This window comes from Oncorhynchus keta, chromosome 35, assembly GCF_023373465.1.
Source record: "Oncorhynchus keta strain PuntledgeMale-10-30-2019 chromosome 35, Oket_V2, whole genome shotgun sequence".
Lineage (NCBI taxonomy): Eukaryota > Metazoa > Chordata > Actinopteri > Salmoniformes > Salmonidae > Oncorhynchus > Oncorhynchus keta.
Genome location: NC_068455.1, coordinates 69,028,185 through 69,048,562, shown reverse-complemented (window position 1 = coordinate 69,048,562; position 20,378 = coordinate 69,028,185). Strand labels below are relative to the sequence as shown.

At 45.2% G+C, this 20,378-nt stretch overlaps 2 protein-coding genes across 2 annotated transcripts in view; both read left to right on the top strand.

The window, feature by feature from the left end:
- LOC127915517 (uncharacterized) overlaps positions 1–20,378 on the top strand; it is a 208,139-nt gene that overhangs the window by 56,930 nt on the left and 130,831 nt on the right. The window lies entirely within an intron of this gene.
- Positions 1,702–5,999, top strand: LOC127916137 (chromobox protein homolog 2-like). Its single transcript, XM_052497478.1, has 2 exons — positions 1,702–2,304; positions 5,344–5,999. The coding sequence occupies exons 1-2, from the start codon at positions 2,270–2,272 to the stop codon at positions 5,738–5,740; spliced, it is 432 nt and encodes a 143-aa protein (XP_052353438.1). The 5' UTR covers positions 1,702–2,269; the 3' UTR covers positions 5,741–5,999.

Genomic DNA, 20,378 nt, shown 5'->3' with positions numbered 1-20,378 from the left:
CAAATAAGTAGAAACTCATTGAACCTCTGTCTTCTGTCTTCTTCTGTTTGGCTGAGAGTGTCAGGTTATATTTACATGTACAGGTGATTTACGGTTAACATTTCATTGGTTGTAGCTTCAGTGCTGTTTCTATCTCATGGCACCAGAATCATGTGATAAAAAATCACCACCCAAGGAAAGTCATGTGATTTCCAACTCTCATGACATCATCATCCCAGAAATGTTTTTGTCAATTAAACCAATTTCTGTCAAACCTGCTCCACCTGTAAGTTAGGTTTACCCTTCAGCTCTGAGTATGAGTTAATCATTGGCACTGACCCAAGATGATGATAAGGTGTGCCCTGCAAAGCAGGAATTGAGGGTTGTTAAAAGTTCTTTATTTAAGATTTGGTGCAGTAAAACAAGGTTCTTCCGGGATAGCTGTCCTCCTGTATGTTTTCAATCCAATCCCAGTTGTAACTAACCTGATTCTGCTTATCCACCCGCTAATTATTAGAATCAGGTTTGGCACTTAAAGCTTTTGTCTGCCCATTCCCCCGTTGAACCGGTTCTTCACCGGTACCTTTCTGCATTGTGTTCTGTAGGTGGAAGACAACGCTCTGGACACAATTCTGCCGGTCTGTCTCTCTTTTAATGACTGCATGAAATGGATACAAATACAAGGCAAAAGTGAATGCTGCCGTCTGGACTTCCATACAAGTATATTTGCCTCTCATCATGCTCTGAGCAAACTCCCACATCAACAAAAAAAGTAAATGTTCATATTTTCAAGACTCATTTTTTTTAAATAAATGTTGTACACAAATACACTAATAATTTGCTAATAAGTGCTAAATATTTGTGTAAGAGTGTACTATTGTACCATTATAACTGAGGCATACTAATGAAGCAACAACGCCATTTTTTAAATGCACAGACAGGTAACAAAATGAACAACAGCTATCTAGGCTCATTAAACATGAAATATAAAATCGTCACAAGGCAAAAGTGTCACGAATATTACCGAAGGTGACTCCCCTTCTTGTTCGGGTGGCGCTCGGCGGTCGTCGTCGCCGGTCTACTAGCTATCGCCGATCCGTTCTGTGTTCGTTTAGTTTTGTCTAATTGGTAGCACCTGTTTCTAGTTTGGTTGTTAGGATAGGGTATATATAGTCTGTTTAGCCCGCTTCTGTTTCGTGCGGGCTTGTTCGTCTGTTATGTTGGTTGAGTGCTTTTTGTTTGCATTTTGGGTTTCACGCTGTCCGTTTATATTTCTGTTCATTTGTGTTTTCACTTTGTACATGTTGTGTTTCCGGGACATTAAAGCGTGTTGTTTTGCCCACATCTTTGCTCTCTGCGCCTGACTCCACACCTCTTCACTCATTACTGTGACAGAAGCCCGCACCTCGTTATGGAGTCAGCAGGAGCAGCGACCACTCCTCTTCCCACTATGGAGGAGAGAGTCCAACATCACACATCCATCCTCCATCGCCTAGGATCAGCGATGGATCAGATGATGGAGAGGATGGATCGTTGGGAGAGGAGTGGTTTCCCTACTACTCCACCGACCCTCCCACCAGCAACTCTACCATCTGTCCCATCTGGATCCGGTTCCAGCGCTCTGCACATGACGCCTCCGAGGAATTACGATGGAACAGCGACAGGGTGCCAGGGATTCCTGCTGCAATTAGACCTCTACCTGTCCACCGTTCGACCGGCCCCTCAGAGGAGGAGAGAGTAGGGGTCCTCATCACCTGCCTGTCTGGTAGAGCCCTGGAGTGGGCTAATGCGGTCTGGAACGGGCCCGACTCGGTGAGAGACAACTACCCAGAGTTCATCCGCCGTTTCAGGGCCGTGTTCGATCACCCTCCAGAGGGTCGTGCGGCAGGTGAGAGATTGTTCTATCTGAGACAGGGGACGAGGAGCGCGCAGGACTTCGCGCTGGAGTTCCGGACCTTGGCTGCGGGAGCAGGGTGGAACGACAGGGCCCTGATAGACCATTACAGGTGTAGCCTGAGAGAGGACGTCCGTAGGGAGCTGGCCTGTCGGGATACTACACTTGGCCTGGATGGACTGATAGACCTGTCGATCCGGTTGGACCATCTGCTAGCTGCTCGTGGACGTTCTGAAAGGGTCTTGTCAGTTCTACCTCCTGATCCTCCTGCCCCTATTCCGATGGAGTTAGGAGGTACCGCATCAAGGGAGATCGGAGGAGGAAGCTCCTCCTGTACCAGTTGTGGCCGGAGAGGGCACACGTCTGGTCGGTGCTGGAGGAATTCATCTGGGAATCATGAGGGCAGGCAGAATACTCATCGGTCACCCCAGGTGAGTAAGCACCACACTCTCCCAGAGTTTCCTGTTGGTCACATGTTTCTATTAATTTGTTTCCTAAATTATTCTCCTTCTCTCCAGCATAAGGCACTGGTAGATTCAGGCGCAGCTGGAAACTTTATAGATCGCGGACTCGCTCAGAGGTTGAGGATTCCGTTAGTAAAAGTAAACCCCCCTTTTCCCGTGCACTCTTTAGACAGTCGACCATTAGGGTCAGGGCTGGTGAAGAGAGCCACAATTTCGTTGGAGATGATTACGCAGGGGAATCACAAGGAGCGAATTAGTTTGTTCCTTATCGATTCACCTGCGTTTCCAGTTGTTCTGGGGATTCCCTGGCTGGCTATTCATAATCCTACGATTTCATGGAAACAGGGAACTCTACAGGGGTGGTCTGATGAGTGTTCAGGCAGGTGTGTAGGGGTTTCCATCGGTGCTACAACGGTGGAGAGTCCAGACCAGGTTTCCACCGTGCGCATTCCAGCTGAGTATGATGATTTGGCTATCGTTTTCAGTAAAAAGAAAGCGACCCAATTACCACCCCATAGGCAGGGGATTGCGTGATAAATCTCCAGGTTAACGCTGCACTTCCCAGGAGTCATGTGTATCCTTTGTCTCAGGAGGAGAAGGTGGCTATGGAAAATTATATCACCGAGGCTCTGGGACAGAGGTACATTCGGCCCTCCATGTCACCTGTCTCTTCGAGTTTCTTTTTTGTGAAGAAAAAAGATGGTGGTTTGCGTCCGTGTATTGATTATAGAGGTCTAAATTCCATCACAGTGGGTTTTAGTTACCCACTACCTCTCATTGCTACGGTAGTGGAATCATTTCACGGAGCGCAGTTCTTCACTAAACTGGATCTCAGGAGTGCTTATAATTTGGTGCGTAAAGGGAGATGAGTGGAAAACTGCATTTAGCACTACGTCGGGCCATTATGAGTATCGCGTCATGCCATACGGTTTAAAGAATGCTCCAGCTATATTTCAATCCTTCGTGGATGAAATACTCAGAGACCTGCACGGACAGGGTGTAGTGGTTTATATTGACGATATTTTGATTTACTCCGCTACACGCTCTGCGCATGTATCTCTTGTGCGTAAAGTTCTTAGACGACTGCTGGAGAATGACCTGTATGTGAAGGCGGAGAAATGTGAGTTTTTTAAACAATCAGTTTCCTTCTTGGGTTATCGTATTTCCAGCTCCGGGTTGGTAATGGAGGGTGACCACGTTAAGGCCGTGCGTAATTGGCCGACTCCGACCACGGTAAAGGAGGTGCAGCGGTTCTTGGGATTTGCCAATTACTACCGGAGGTTTATCTGGGGTTTTGGTCAGGTAGCTGCCCCTATTACCTCACTGCTGAAGGGGGGACCGGTGCGTTTGCAGTGGTCAGCAGAGGCGAACGGAGCTTTTCATAAGTTGAAGGCGATGTTTACTAAGGCGCCGGTGTTGGCACATCCGGACCCTTCTTTGGCGTTTATAGTAGAGGTGGACGCATCCGAGGCTGGGGTTGGAGCGGTGCTCTCACAGAGTTCGGGTGTGCCACGAAGCTCCGCCCCTGTGCCTTTTTTTTCTAAGAAACTCGGGCCAGCGGAGCGGAATTATGATGTGGGGATAGGGAGTTGTTGGCTATGGTTAAGGCCCTGAAGGTGTGGAGACACTGGCTTGAGGGGGCTAAGCACCCTTTCCTTATCTGGACTGATCATCGTAACCTGGAGTATATCCGATCAGCTAGGAGACTGAATCCTCGTCAGGCAAGGTGGGCCATGTTTTTCACCAGATTTCGTTTCACTGTCTCATATAGACCAGGTTCCCTCAACACTAAGGCTGACGCGCTGTCAAGACTCTATGACACTGAGGACAGGTCCATCGATCCAACTCCCATCATTCCGGCAGCTAAGCTGGTGGCACCGGTAGTATGGGATGTGGACGCGGACATCGAGCGGGCACTAAGGGGGGAACCTACGCCTCCACAGTGTCCGGAGGGTCGTAGGTACGTGCCGCTGGCTGTTCGTGATCAATTGATTCGATGGGCTCATTGTCTACCCTCGTCGGGTCACCCAGGTGTTTATAGGACAGTGAGAGGTCTTGAGAGGAAGTACTGGTGGCCCACTTTGAGGAGGGATGTGCGATTCTATGTTTCCTCCTGTTCGGTGTGCGCCCAGAGTAAGGCTCCTAGACACCTGCCAAGAGGTAAATTACAACCTCTTCCCGTTCCACAACGGCCGTGGACCCATCTTTCGGTGGATTTTCTTACTGACCTCCCCCCTCTCAGGGTAACACTACTATCCTGGTCGTTGTGGATCGGTTCTCTAAGTCCTGCCGTCTTATCCCATTGCCCGGTCTCCCTACGGCCCTACAGACTGCGGAAGCTCTTTTCACCCATGTCTTCCGGCACTACGGGGTGCCCGAGGATATAGTTTCTGATCGGGGCCCCCAATTTATCTCCCGTGTTTGGAGAGCATTTATGGAACGTCTGGGGGTCTCGGTCAGCCTTACCTCAGGGTATCACCTGGAGAGTAATGGTCAGGTGGAGAGAGTTAACCAGGAGGTGGGTAGGTTTCTGCGGTCGTATTGCCAGGACCGGCCAGGCGAGTGGGCGAGATATATTCCCTGGGCAGAAATAGCCCAGAATTCACTAAGCCACTCTTCTACCAACATGTCACCATTTGAGTGCGTGTTGGGGTACCAGCCGGTCCTGGCACCGTGGCATCAGAGCCAGACTGAGGCTCCTGCGGTGGAGGAGTGGGTACAGCGCTCTAAGGAGACCTGGAGGGCAGTCCAGGAGTCATTACGCCAAGCGAGTATAAGGCAGAAGAAGAGCGCTGACCGTCACCGCAGTGAGGCCCCCGTGTTTGCACCTGGGGACAGGGTCTGGCTCTCGACCCGAAATCTGCCTCTCCGCTTGCCCTGCCGGAAGCTGGGTCCGCAGTGTATAGGGCCATTTAAAGTCCTGAGGAGAATAAATGAGGTTTGTTATCGATTATTAATTCCTTCGTATTATCGTATTAACCCCTCATTTCATGTGTCTCTTCTCAGGCCGGTGGTAGCTGGTCCCATGCAGGAAAATGAGGTACCGGAGGTTCCTCCACCCCCTCTGGACATCGAGGGGTCCCCGGCGTACAAGATACGAGCTATTCTGGACTCGAGACGCCGGGTGAGAGGCTTGCAGTACCTCGTCGACTGGGAGGGGTACGGTCCGGAGGAGAGGTGCTGGGTTCCGGCGAGGGATATTCTAGACCCATCCATGTTGAGTGAATTCCATCGCCTCCGTCCGGATCGCCCAGCGCCTCGGCCTCCGGGTCGTCCCCGAGGCCGACGTCGGCGCGCTGCGGGAGCTGCGCGTCAGGAGGGGGGTACTGTCACGAATATTACCGAAGGTGACTCCCCTTCTTGTTCGGGTGGCGCTCGGCGGTCGTCGTCGCCGGTCTACTAGCTATCGCCGATCCGTTCTGTGTTCGTTTAGTTTTGTCTAATTGGTAGCACCTGTTTCTAGTTTGGTTGTTTTGATAGGGTATATATAGTCTGTTTAGCCCGCTTCTGTTTCGTGCGGGCTTGTTCGTCTGTTATGTTGGTTGAGTGCTTTTTGTTTGCATTTTGGGTTTCACGCTGTCCGTTTATATTTCTGTTCATTTGTGTTTTCACTTTGTACATGTTGTGTTTCCGGGACATTAAAGCGTGTTGTTTTGCCCACATCTTTGCTCTCTGCGCCTGACTCCACACCTCTTCACTCATTACTGTGACAAAAAGTTAGTGCTGCTATCTGGACTCCCATACAAGTACACTGCTCAAAAACATAAAGGGAACACTTAAACAACACAATGTAACTCCAAGTCAATCACACTTCTGTGAAATCAAACTGTCCACTTAGGAAGCAACACCGATTGACAATAAATCTCACATGCTGTTGTGCAAATGGAATAGACAACAGGTGGAAATTATAGGCAATTAGCAAGACACCCCCAATAAAGGAGTGGTTCTGCAGGTGGTGACCTCTCAGTTCCTATGCTTCCTGGCTGATGTTTTGGTCACTTTTGAATGCTGGCGGTGCTTTCACTCTAGTGGTAGCATGAGACGGAGTCTACAACCCACACAAGTGGCTCAGGTAGTGCAGCTCATCCAGGATGGCACATCAATGCGAGCTGTGGCAAGAAGGTTTGCTGTGTCTGTCAGCGTAGTGTCCAGAGCATGGAGGCACTACCAGGAGACAGGCCAGTACATCAGGAGACGTGGAGGAGGCCGTAGGAGGGCAACAACCCAGCAGCAGGACCGCTACCTCCGCCTTTGTGCAAGGAGGAGCAGGAGGAGCACTGCCAGAGCCCTGCAAAATGACCTGCAGCAGGCCACAAATGTGCATGTGTCTGCTCAAACGGTCAGAAAAAGACTCCATGAGGGTGGTATGAGGGCCCGACATCTACAGGTGGGGGTGGTGCCTACAGCCCAACACCGTGCAGGACGTTTGGCATTTGCCAGAGAACACCAAGATTGGCAAATTCGCCACTGGCGCCCTGTGCTCTTCACAGATGAAAGCAGGTTCACACTGAGCACGTGACAAACGTGACAGAGTCTGGAGACGGTGTGGAGAACAGTCTGCTGCCTGCAACATCCTCCAGCATGACCAGTTTGGCGGTGGGTCAGTCATGGTGTGGGGTGGCATTTCTTTGGGGGGTCGCACAGCCCTCCATGTGCTCGCCAGAGGTAGCTTGACTGCCATTAGGTAATGAGATGAGATCCTCAGACCCCTTGTGAGACCATATGCTGGTGTAGTTGGCCCTGGGTTCCTCCTAATGCATGACAATGCTAGACCTCATGTGGCTGGAGTGTGTCAGCAGTTCCTGCAAGCAGGAAGGCATTGATGCTATGGACTGGCCCGCCCGTTCCCCAGACCTGAATCCAATTCAGCACATCTTGGACATCATGTCTCGCTCCATCAACCAACGCCACGTTGCACCAAAGACTGTCCAGGAGTTGGCGGATGTTTTAGTCCAGGTCTGGGAGGAGATCCCTCAGGAGACCATCCGCCACCTCACCAGGAGCATGCCCAGGCATTGTAGGGAGGTCATACAGGCACGTGGAGGCCACACACACTACTGAGCCTCATTTTGACTTGTTTTAAGGACATTACATCAAAGTTCGATCAGCCTGTAGTGTGGTTTTCCACTTTAATTTTGAGTGTGACTCCAAATCCAGACCTCGATGGGTTGATAAATTTGATTTCCATTGATAATTTTTGTGTGATTTTGTTGTCAGCACATTCAACTATGTAAAGAAAAAAGTATTTAATAAGAATATTTCATTCATTCAGATCTAGGATGTGTTATTTTAGTGTTCCCTTTATTTTTTTGAGCAGTGTATATTTGCCTGATAAAAGACAGAATTTGCAGAATTTGCGTGAGAAAATCATTAGAAAACTCACGCCGTCTGCACATGAAAGAGACCCTCTCCCGCAACAAAGCTAGCGGTAGCTGGGCTAACCTTGCAAAGTTGCACTCGAACATTATCCCATTCACAATAATATATATTCCTATAAACAGTAATGTAACGGTAAAACTTTTGCTTGTCTTTTCTTGTGCATTTGTGAACATTCAAAAGATCGTTGCATACATACCTCTCACGCTCTGAGCAAACTGAGGAGTAAATGCATGGCTCCTGTTGATGACATCACAACAATAAATAAATACAATACAATAGTTCACTCTTGAAAGTAGATCTCAAAATACATCTCAAAATAAACTTTAAATAATAAATAAAAATAAATATGAGGGATTTTCAGTGAAATACGCTACCGTTCAAAAGTTTGGGCTCACTTAGAAATGTCCTTGTTTTTGAAAGAAAAGCTATTTTTTGTCCATTCAAATAACATCAAATTGATCCGAAATACAGTGTAGACATTGTTAATGTTGTAAATTATTTTTTTATGGAATATCTACATAGGCCCATTATCAACAACCATCACTCCTGTGTTCCAATGGCACATTGTGTTAGCTAATCCAAGTTGATCATTTTAAAAGGCTAATTGATCATTAGAATGCAATTATGTTAGCACAGCTGAAAACTGTTGTTCTGATTAAGTAAGCAATGCAACTGGCCTTCTTTAGACTAGTTGAGTATCTGGAGCATCAGCATTTGTGGGTTTGATTACAGGCTCAAAATGGCTAAAAACAAAGTACTTTCTTCTGAAACTCGTCAGTCTATTCTTGTTCTGAGACATGAAGGCTATTCCATGTGAGAAATTGCCAAGAAACTGAAGATCTCGTACAACGCTGTGTACTACTCCCTTCACAGAACAGCGCAAACTGGCCCTAACCAGAATAGAAAGAGGAGTGTGGGGAGTGGGAGGAGTGTGTGTGTCTAGTTTGAGAAACAGAGGCTTCACAAGTCCTCAACTGGCAGCTTCATTAAATAGCACCCGCAAAACACCACTCTCAACGTCAACAGTGAAGAGGCGTCTCCGGGATGATGGCCTCCTAGGCAGAGTTCCTCTGCCCAGTGTCTGTTTTCTTTTAATCTTAATATGTTATTTAACATTTAACATTTAAGTCATTTAGCAGACGCTCTTATCCAGAGCGACTTACAAATTGGTGCATTCACCTTATGACATCCAGTGGAACAGCCACTTTACAATAGAGCATCTAAATATTTTAAGGGGGGGGGGTGAGAAGGATTACTTTATCCTATCCTAGGTATTCCTTAAAGAGGTGGGGTTTCAGGTGTCTCCGGAAGGTGGTGATTGACTCCGCTGTCCTGGCGTCGTGAGGGAGTTTGTTCCACCATTATTTAAATTGGCCAGTCTGAGATATGGCTTTTTCTTTGCAACTCTTCCAAGAAGGCCAGCATCCCACAGTCACCTCTTCACGGTTGACGTTGAGACTGGCGTTTCGCCTCATCACTGTTGATGTTCAGCCTGGTGTTTTGCCTCATCACTGTTGATGTTCAGCCTGGTGTTTTGCCTCATCACTGTTGATGTTCAGCCTGGTGTTTTGCGGGTACTATTTACCCGCTGATGCTCCAGATCCCTGAAAACACCATACAACCTGGATGTGAGTGAATAGTGTTTAGTCTGAAGCCCCCTACTGCTGTACAAAGACCATCCACTGGCATTCTCTACAAGAAATCTGTCTCCAGAAATAAAATCTTGTCCCTAGTGGGTGACACCTACTCCCATTGTCTGCTGCACTTCTGCTTGGATTCCACCTGGTGATCTGTTCATCATCTGCCCTGGCCTGAACCTCCTAATGCATACTCAAATGTCATAAATCAACACTGCAGACCTCTCCCTGTCCTTTGCCGTGCCTTGATTGTATTATTGTTGATGATATCTGGAAATGTGCATGTACACCTTGGCCCATCTACTGTTGTTAGCCCCAATTCTGACTTGTGCTCTAATATCTGCTTCACTGATTTCTGCTCCCGTAAAAGCCTGCGTTTTCTGCATGTTAACACTAGAAGCTTATTACATAAAATGGATCAATTGAAAGTGTGGGTTCACAGCTCCAATCCAGATGTGTTGGTCAGTACTGAGACGTGGTTAAGGTGTTAAAGTGTTTTGAATACTGATGTTAACCTTTCTGGTTATAATCTTTTTTATACAAGACAGATCTTCCAAAGGTGGGGGAGTGGCAATCTTTACCAAGGATCACCTTCAGTGCTCGGTTGTCTCCACCAAGTCGGTCCCCAAACAATTTTATTTACTGGTTATAAGTATTAAACTTTCAAATAGCTCTTTGTTGACTGTTATCGTCCTCCATCAGCACCGGCCGGTACCCTACCTGCCCTAAGCTCTCTCCTGGCCCCTTACACAAAGTCTGAATTTGTCCTGCTAGGTGAACTAAACTGGGACATGCTTAAACCACCTGACCAAGTCCATAAAGCAATGGGACTCCCTAAATCTTTCTCAGATTATCACCAATCCCACAAGGTATGACTCCAAACACCGAGAAAAGGCTACTCTTCTTGATGTTATCCTCACAAATAATCCTGATCGGTATCAGTCTGGTGTTTTTCGTAATGAACTTAGAGATCCCTGTTTTACAACTATAGTTTGCGAAAGCTATGCTATTATCTGAGGACAGCACCTCCGTAAACAAAGAGAGAGAAGCATATTTCAACCCTGCAGGCGCAGAAATAAAAATAATTCATGCCTTACCTTTGACGAGCTTCTTTTGTTGGTGTTACGCCCCTGAAAACAGGGGAGAAATAATCACGAGAGTGATACGGTGTTGTATTCTCAAGTCAACATTTAGTTCAATGAGAAAAGACCGCGAATTTCCCCAGGAATATGCGTGGAGACCAGAGCAATCGATCTCCGGCTCATTAGCTTAAGAGCATTTCGTAGATCACAGATTAACACTTTTAGGCACCACAAAATAAAGTAATCAATATAACGTTTACACATTACTCTCACAATTCGTACCCTTTGACAGATTTGAACTTTAACACAATTATATGAATGTTATCAATCTCTATCAACTAATACTGAATGCATCTTTTTAACCTTAGATGTTTTAAGATCCTCACATACTATGAACTTACTAATACTTTTCAATGTATAACAGGCTATGAATATGTCCTTTAACCTGTCACACTCTCCCGACAAAATAAATGTTGTCCCAACATTACCAACATTGTCTTCTTCAACAGTTCGTATGCACTGGACCTAGAAAAATCCTCTTCTGTAAGGTAGTACTTGAGCAGAAGTCACGGGTCACAGTTCAAATATAACTAACAAGTTATATTCACAGTCCATATCTGTTGACCAGCTATATAACATAAGCAGTATTTTCTCATACTATTGATCAACAGTCCATCAATTTGAATGATCTATATGCATAGTCTGTAAATTGTCTCTTTTGACAGTCTGTGAAATCTGACAGTAGTCCATGGTCAAACATGTCAACTCTGTAGCCTCATGTTTGCTGAAGCCCATACATGTAAGGTGGCTGAAAGTAACATTGCTGTAGTGATGGCAGCCATGGAACCAGTCCTGGTGCAGAGTAGACAGGGAACAACTGTGGCTGTGGCTGTATACTGTAGCAGGAAGGGATACCAAGATGATCATAGGTGATACGTCTTGGAGGGTGTCTCTCTCTTTGTGGCAGCTGGTAGGCTGGTTCCTCAGGTTCAGAAGCATCAGTATATGAAGGAAAGGCACTTGGTGGACGATCATCAGGCAAATTTTCAGCAGGCAGGTCTTTAACTGTTGTTGTCTCCTCCAGCCGCTTTTCAACAAGAGGCTGTGCTGGTAGCGTATCAGGGACTGGCACTGCAACTGTCTGTTTCACTGTTGAGGGCCTGTGTTCCCACTCTCTCGCTGGTTCAGCATTCCTCTCCTCAGGTACTGTAGGAGATGTGGGAACCTGTAGCGGCTCATGATGAAAGTCATATTCATCCCCACTATCTTCATCAGAATCTAGAGTCTGTGATGCAGGCTGGTGTCTCCTCGTTTTCTGACTTTTGTCCACTTTGGTCATTTCTGTTTGTGTCTCAAAAGGTAAGTGGTCACAGGACATGAGCAGATTTCTGTGCAGGACCCTGGAGCGTCCCCTACCCTTTTCTGGTCTCAATTCATAAATCGGCAGGTCTGAACCCATTTGTCTCACCACTGTGTGAATTTCATCTTCCCAATAGTTACGGAGTTTTCCTGGTCCTCCTCTTGGTGTCAGGTTTTAATCAGAACTCGCTCACCAGGCTGTAGCACTGAACTCCTAACTTTAGTGTCATAGTACTTCTTACTTCTTTCAGCGGCTTTCTGAGCATTTTCATTTGCAATGGCGTATGCTTCTTCCATCCCTCGTTTCCAGTTCTCCACGTATTCTCGCTGCTTACTGGAACCTGCCTCTGTGCACAATCCAAAGAGCATATCAACTGGAAGCCTGGGTGATCTCCCAAACAGAAGATAAAATGGTGAATAGCCAGTCACTTCGCAACGGGTGCAGTTATAGGCATAAACCAGTTTGTTCAGAGACTCCTTCCAGTTTGACTTTTGTGTCTCGGTTAGTGTCTTTAACATTTGCAACAATGTTCTGTTCATGCGTTCCGCTTGACCGTTTCCCATCGGGTGATAGGGTGTTGTCCTGGACCCCGCCATGCCACTGAGTTTCTTTAACTGATGGAACAACTGATTTTCAAATTCTCCCCCTTGGTCATGGTGGATGCGGGACGGGAACCCAAACTTCAGGGCAAAATCATTGAAGATGAGATTTGCAGCAGTTTTACCTGACTTTGATGTGGTGGCGTAGGCTTGAGTGAAACGTGTAAAATGATCAACAATCACGAGGATGTACTCATATCCCCCTTTGCATCTGTCGAGATGAAGGAAGTCTATACATACCAGTTCAAATGGCTGTGTTGTCATAATGTTTGTCAGAGGAGCTCTTGTTGCATGGGCTGGCTTTTTCTGCTTGACACAGCTACACCTTTTAGTCACATAGTGCTCGATGTCAGATTGCATATATGGCCTGAAGAAGCGGTCACGTACTAGTGATACAGTGCGGTCAGTACCTTGGTGTCCCATGTTATTGTGCAACTCTTCCATCACTTTACCTTTGTACTGCTCTGGTAGAACTAACTGCTTGCGGGCTGTAGTGATTCTGTACAAAATGCCATCACTGTCTATTGTCAATTTGTCCCATTCTCTGAATAGGCATTTTGTCTTTGGACTGAATTTCTTTTGCTCTTTAACTGGCGGTTTGGAACCCGACAGTTTGAAATTGAGCACAGGACGGATGACTGGATCAGATTCTTGTGCTTCTCTAATCCCATCTTTTGGGATCGAGCTGGTTGTTGCAGTGGTTGTCTCACCTTCAGCTGATACTGACATAGATGCAGCTGAAAATGACCAAGGTACAACAGCCTCTTTCTGTACCTCAACTGCTTGTATCGTGGCGGCGATGGTGTCTGGTGGAAGCTCCTCAGAACATTCTCTCATCAGTGACTCTACATCCAGTGGCATCCTTGACAAAGCATCTGCATCACCGTTCTCTCTGCCTGGCCTGTACTTTATTGTAAAGTGGAAATCAGCCAAGTCTGCAACCCACCTGGAAGTGGTTGCGTTCGGTTTTGCAGTAGACAGAATGTAGCAGAGCGGGTTGTTATCGCTGTATACAGTGAAGGTGGGAGCATAGTACAAATAGTCATGGAACTTATCAGTGATTGCCCATTTTAGAGCTAGAAATTCTAGCTTGCTCGAGTGGTAGTGATAGTTCTTCTCAGCTGCTGTTAAAGTTCGAGAGCCATAAGCAATGACCCTAAGCTTCCCCTCTTGCTTTTGATAAAGAACTGCTCCCAAGCCTTGGTGTGACGCATCAGTGTGTACAACAAATGGCTGAGTGAAATCAGGGAAACCTAAAACTGGTGGGTGAAGCAAACACTCAATCAGCTGTTCAAGTGCCTGTTGATGCTGGTCAGTCCACAGGATTGGCTTGTTTGAGGGCACCACATGACTTACTTTCTTTGTTTTTGTTTTCCGTGGGTGGTCAGGTAATTTCTCTGAATCTGCTTTCAGGAGGTCATACAGGCAGCTGGCACTCCTAGAAAAGTATTTGATGTACTGTCTGTAGTACGTGAGTAAACCAAGCATTTTTCTGAGCTGGCCCACAGTCCCTGGTCTGATTTCTTTCAATGCTCTTACTGCTTCAAAATCGGCTGGGTCAACTCGGCTGCCCTCTGCAGACACTATTCTGCCCAAATAACGGACCTGGGGTTTAAAGAGATCACACTTACTTGGTTTGAGTTTAATGCCATACTCTCTGAGACGCTGCAAAACTTTTCACACATCATTCACATGGCTGTTGAATGTGTTACTGAAAACTAGCGTGTCGTCCAGATAAGGAATGCAGATGTTATCCCGGAGCCCTTCCAAACACTCCTCCATACACCGCTGAAAAGCTGCAGGAGCGTTCATGAGGCCGAATGGCATACGTATCCACACATAGAGTCCCCACGGTGTCACAAATGCTGTCAGTGGTCTGCTTTCTTCAGAGATGAACCCCTGGTGATACGCTTTCCCCTGATCTAAGAGGGAGAACCAGGAATTACCACCTAAACTGTCCATGATGTCTTGGACCCGAGGGATGGGCTGGCGGTCGGGATGTGTCTTTCTGTTCAGATCTCTGTAATCTATACACAACCGGAGGGTCCCGTCCTTCTTACGAACGCACACGACAGGTGAGGAATATGAAGAGTTTGACTTCCTAACCCAGCCCTGGACTATGAGGTCATAAATGTAACCCTTCATCTCCTGATACAGTGGCCTGGGCACTGACATGTATGTGCGCTTTACTGGTTCAGAGTCCTTTAGAGAAATAGTCATTTTCAATCGTTCAATGCAGCCAATGTCATTGTCTGATCTGGAGAAGGAGTGACACTCTTCTCTAAGCATTTGCCTAACAACCTCTCTCTGTTCTTCGGTTAGGTGAGTTAAATCTACTGGTGGATCCCACTGTTCAGTAGCAGTACATGGGGTTCGAACGCTGGTGTGATTCACTGTGGCTGAGGTGACAGTTTTTTCAAAGACTTGGGCAGGTAACACAGTCATAATGGTTTGTACTGTACCGATTATTGTGCGTCCTAGCAGGGCAATGTCGTGGTCAGTGGGGTTAGAGACATCAAGCAGGATAACTGGAAAAACACCTTTACTGACTCTGACTAGTGTGTCAAAGAACTCAAGGTCATCTGGCCACTGCGGGTTCAGGTCTGGCTGGAAAAGCATTGTCATGTCATCTTTGAAAGGCTGGGAAGCTACACGGCACTCAATCTGAATGCTACTGTGTTTTGGTACAGCAACCTTCTCTTTCTTGGTTTTCACTGCGTATTCATCTGTCTGTTCTGCGCTAACAGCCTGTATAAAAGCTCTCACCTTGTTTCTTTTGAGGCTTGGGAAAGCTGTTTTTACTGTGCTGTATCGTTTAGTCTTTTCGGTCATTGTCAGGATGTGCTCGATAACATTGAAACCTATGATGGGATGAGATAGGTGACAGCCTTTCATTACCAGCACTGGGATGATCAGTTCCATTTTTCTCTGTGCAGGAAAACCTTTCACTGGTAGAGTCAATTTTCAGGTGAGTGCATTTTTTCTTATGTTTAGTCCAATGTTGGTTTTGACATACTTTGGAACAGTACAGTGTCTCTTTACATGATGAACATTGTTTCAGGTTCTCAAATGACTCTTCTCTGGCACAACTTGCACATTTCTGGGACTTTTTGGTAGCTACGGTTAACACTCGTCCCTCAGCGGTAACCCGTTTCCGTTTAAAGGGGCCTGGCTCCCCGGATTTTACATCCAGCTTGAAAATGTTCTCCACTCCCACATCGGAAGCAGTGTGTGCAGCGTGCATCTGTTCTGGCCTGCTGGCAGACAAAACACCTCCTTGGAGCTTGAGCAGAGTGGTTGGTATACCGGTTAGGTGCATATTGATGCTGTGCAGGGTCAAGTGCTTGGGACCGACTGTAGTTGCTGTAATACTGCTGCTGGGAAACAGGTGGCTGGGGGTCCCTATCTGGCCTCCTAACTGGGGGTGGGGCATAGGCACAAGGCTGTGACTGAAACATAGGCTGCTGTAATGTCTCCTTAATCTGAGCAATCTCTGCACTGAGACCTTTTAGAGAAGCTACACCTGTCTTAAGTTCAGCTAACTCTGTTAACAGTTCTGCGGGTATCGTAGCTTTGGCTTCCTTCACAGGACACTTTGCAGATGGCATATCATCTCTGTCATTTCGTCTCTAAGTAGCAACAATTCCGACATGCCGCCATCTTCTAACTCTGTGACTTCCTCTCTCTCAAGGAACATCGTAATGCGAGTCATTAATGCTATGCGGGATTTGTCTTTAACATCTCTTCTCTGTTCGCCTGATATTTCAAGGAAATCACATATCTCTAGTAATTTGTCTCCTACTACCTCTTCCTGTAGTTCTTCCAAGGCACTTGTCATGTTGACAGAACAGGAGGAACTTTTACTGTGCAGGAGTTGACTCTGAATTAGATGGTCCTTACTGTCTCTGATGGTCGATCAATGGCATCAGTTGACACGTACTTAACCACTAACTTCCAACTTCCCCCAAACAGCAACACTTTCCTCACTGCAGCCTGCCTGAGTTGTTATGTGGAGATTTAGCTGGCTCGGAATTCAGCGACCAGGGTGTGGAAACTGGACATCTGAGCAGCAATCTCAGCGGAGCCTCCAAAAATGTTACGCCCCTGAAAACAGGGGAGAAATAATCACGAGAGTGATACGGTGTTGTATTCTCAAGTCAACATTTAGTTCAATGAGAAAAGACCGCGAATTTCCCCAGGAATATGCGTGGAGACCAGAGCAATCGATCTCCGGCTCATTAGCTTAAGAGCATTTCGTAGATCACAGATTAACACTTTTAGGCACCACAAAATAAAGTAATCAATATAACGTTTACACATTACTCTCACAATTCGTACCCTTTGACAGATTTGAACTTTAACACAATTATATGAATGTTATCAATCTCTATCAACTAATACTGAATGCATCTTTTTAACCTTAGATGTTTTAAGATCCTCACATACTATGAACTTACTAATACTTTTCAATGTATAACAAGCTATGAATATGTCCTTTAACCTGTCACATTGGCACTCCAATATGTCCCATAAACATCACAAATGGTCCTTTTGTTCGAGTAATTCCTTCGATATATATCCAAAATGTCCATTTATTTGGCGCGTTTGATCCAGAAAAACACTGGTTCCAACTTGCGCAACGTGACTACAAAATATCTAAAAAGTTACCTGTAAACTTTGCCAAAACATTTCAAACTACTTTTGCAATACAACATTAGGTATTTTTTTATGTAAATAATCGATACAGTTGAGGACGGGATGATCTGTGTTCAATACAGGAGGAAAACAAACTGTAGCTAGCTATCTGGTCACGCGCCTTCTTCTTTACACAAATGAAAAAGGTCCCTTAGAAATCTGGATTTCCAATGAAAATCCATTGAAAAGAGAGTGACCTCAAAAATCAGAATGGTTTGTCCTCTGGGTTTCGCCTGCTAAATAAGTTCTGTTAAACTCACAGACATGATTCAAACAGTTTTAGAAACTTCAGAGTGTTTTCTATCCAAATCCTCCTCCGCTCTCTCCACTGGCTTCCAGTTGAAGCTCGCATCCGCTACAAGACCATGGTGCTTGCCTACGGAGCTGTGAGGGGAACGGCACCTCAGTACCTCCAGGCTCTGATCAGGCCCTACACCCAAACAAGGGCACTGCGTTCATCCACCTCTGGCCTGCTCGCCTCCCTACCACTGAGGAAGTACAGTTCCCGCTCAGCCCAGTCAAAACTGTTCGCTGCTCTGGCCCCCAATGGTGGAACAAACTCCCTCACGACGCCAGGACAGCGGAGTCAATCACCACCTTCCGGAGACACCTGAAACCCCACCTCTTCAAGGAATACCTAGGATAGGGTAAGTAAGGGTAAGTAATCCTTCTCCCAAAAAAAAAAAAAAAAAAAGATTTAGATGCAAGTGGCTGTTCCACTGGATGTCACAAGGTGTATGCACCAATTTGTAAGTCGCTCTGGATAAGAGCGTCTGCTAAATGACTTAAATGTAAAATGTTGTAAATGTAAATGCAACATTTGCATTCAAACCCTTTAAGTGCGTCAACACCCTCTTACGCTTCACCGGGTTATTAACCCCTTTGATGTTCCACGAAATGTACTTGCAGTATTTCGTCCCCTCTGGGCATTCCCGTTATACAACCCTGTCATTAGAGCATAGAATGGAAAAGCAATGAGCACCCAAAAACCACAGAATAACTTTTCTCAGAGTAATAATGTACGGTGGTAGATGTTTGGGAAAAGTACAGAAAAAAATAAAAAGACAGAATGACAACATTAGAACTGAACAATTCAACCCCCTCCCCCCATCTCAGACAGAACCTCCCCAAACGAGGTACAAGCCTAAATAGAACATGTTCTCTTCGCACAGTATGTCTGTGAGAGTGCAGTCTTAAACCTAAACTCACAGACACGCTCTTTAAAGTCGTGTTTTGTTTGTGGCTCAAACAGCAAAAAGAGAGAATTAAAAAAATTGTTTTTATTAAAGTGAATCCCTTGTGCAAACTAAATTACAAATGCACCACTTGTAGATGTATATAATTATATTCCCAGTCTTATAACAGGCTTTGAGAGAGAAAATAAATAAAATGTATAAAAGCTCTCAGCCAAAAACCTAATTTGAAGTAAGGAAATCGTAGTAAGCAAATCAAAAACAAATTTTTAAAAAACGCCTCGCTGTGGATTTGAAAATTTTTCGCAGCTTTTTGTTAAAAATCGCGCAACATTTCAGCGCCCTGCTATTCATGCCAGGAATATAGTATATGCATATGATTAGTATGTGTGGATAGAAAACACTCAGTCGTTTCTAAAACTGGTTAAATCATGGCTGTGACTATAACAGAACGTGCGTTTCATCGAAATGTGCAGGAAAATCTGATCACTGAAAATGGAAAAAAATATCCATGCGCCACTTTCAAGGATTGTTAAAGGTGAACCGGATTAAATTAGGTCGAGGTTGCAATACCTACAGCTTCCACACGATGTCAACAGTCTTGTCATTTGCCTACGATTTGTTTCTTGGTCAAACAAAGAAGAGACAAGCCATTTCTTCTTGTATCCGACCGGATATTTTGGTTGAGATATATCAGGACAGCATTTCCAGACGGACACCTATAGAATTGACATCGCCTCGTGATCAATTTTATCGCTTATTAACGTGTACTAATACCTAAAGTTGCATTACAAAAGTATTTCGAAGTGTTTTGTGAAAGTTTATCGTCAACTTTTTTAATTTTAAAAAATGACGTTACGTTAGAAAACGCTCTTTTTTTCCATTGTTCACACAGTCTTCATAGATTGATATCTAGGCTATATATGGACCGATTTAATCGAAAAAAGACCCAAAATGATGTTTATGGGACATCTAGGAGTGCCAAGAAAGAAGCTCGTCAAAGGTAATGAATGTTTTATATTTTATTTCTGCGTTTTGAGTAGCCCCCGGCTATCGCAAAATCTGTCGTTAGGTGACGTTGAAGTATTTTGGGGGATACATGCTATCAGATAATAGCTTCTCATGCTTTCGCCGAAAAGCATTTTACAAATCTGACTTGGTGGATAGATTCACAACGACTGTAGCTTTAATTCAGTACATTGTATGTGCATTTTAATGTAAGTTTGAGTTTTATCAAAAACTATACTTGAAATTTCCGCTGATTTATGTTCCCACCTCGGAACCACGGCCCCAACAAGTTAAATGAGAAACAGTAATTGGTGGGTGGGTTATGGGTTTGTGTTTTTCCTCTGGATAACATTGTCTGACAATTATATATATTTCTTCCAGTGTCAAATGAACTAGGAAACCTCAAGCATGACTTTTTATTGTGAAACAAACTTGAGCATGCATCCATCTCTATCTATCTGGCTTTGGGAGTCAGTCATCACACCTTCTGAGCAATTATATTGTATTTTTTCAATGCAATTTTATATTATCACAATTCTGTGGACATCTCTTTAAAATATTATTGGACTATGCTTAAACTGAATTAAAAGAACACTAAAATAAAAGAATGGGAAATGATTAGGTGTGATCCAGTATTATGTGCATGCAATACTAAAACCTTTACAATGACATGGCCAGGTTTAATTTATGATAAACACATTGTTCAACTCCTCCTTATTAATGACGTCACAAACCAAGAAACCTTGGCGGATTATGAGAAAAAGTTTTTGGTCAAGAGTGGACCGGACCAATTGTGGATCGTCTGCATCGTATCGATGCAGATATAAAAGAATTTGTTACAATGTCTTCCATGTCCCGAGCTGGAGATGAGCCACATCAGCTTAAGAGAGCATCTGAACTGAGTGCTAGAATTCTTAGTGAAGCAGTAGACTTGAAAAGGGAGTTATCTGTCTTCTCAGGTATTGTTAGTGATATCTTTGGGGATGTCAGAAAGATCGGCAGTGCCCGTGATATTGGTTCAGAGTTTATGACAAGTATCAAGAAATCATCTGAATTGTGTCAGGAGACTATAAGCAAATTTGAAAAGA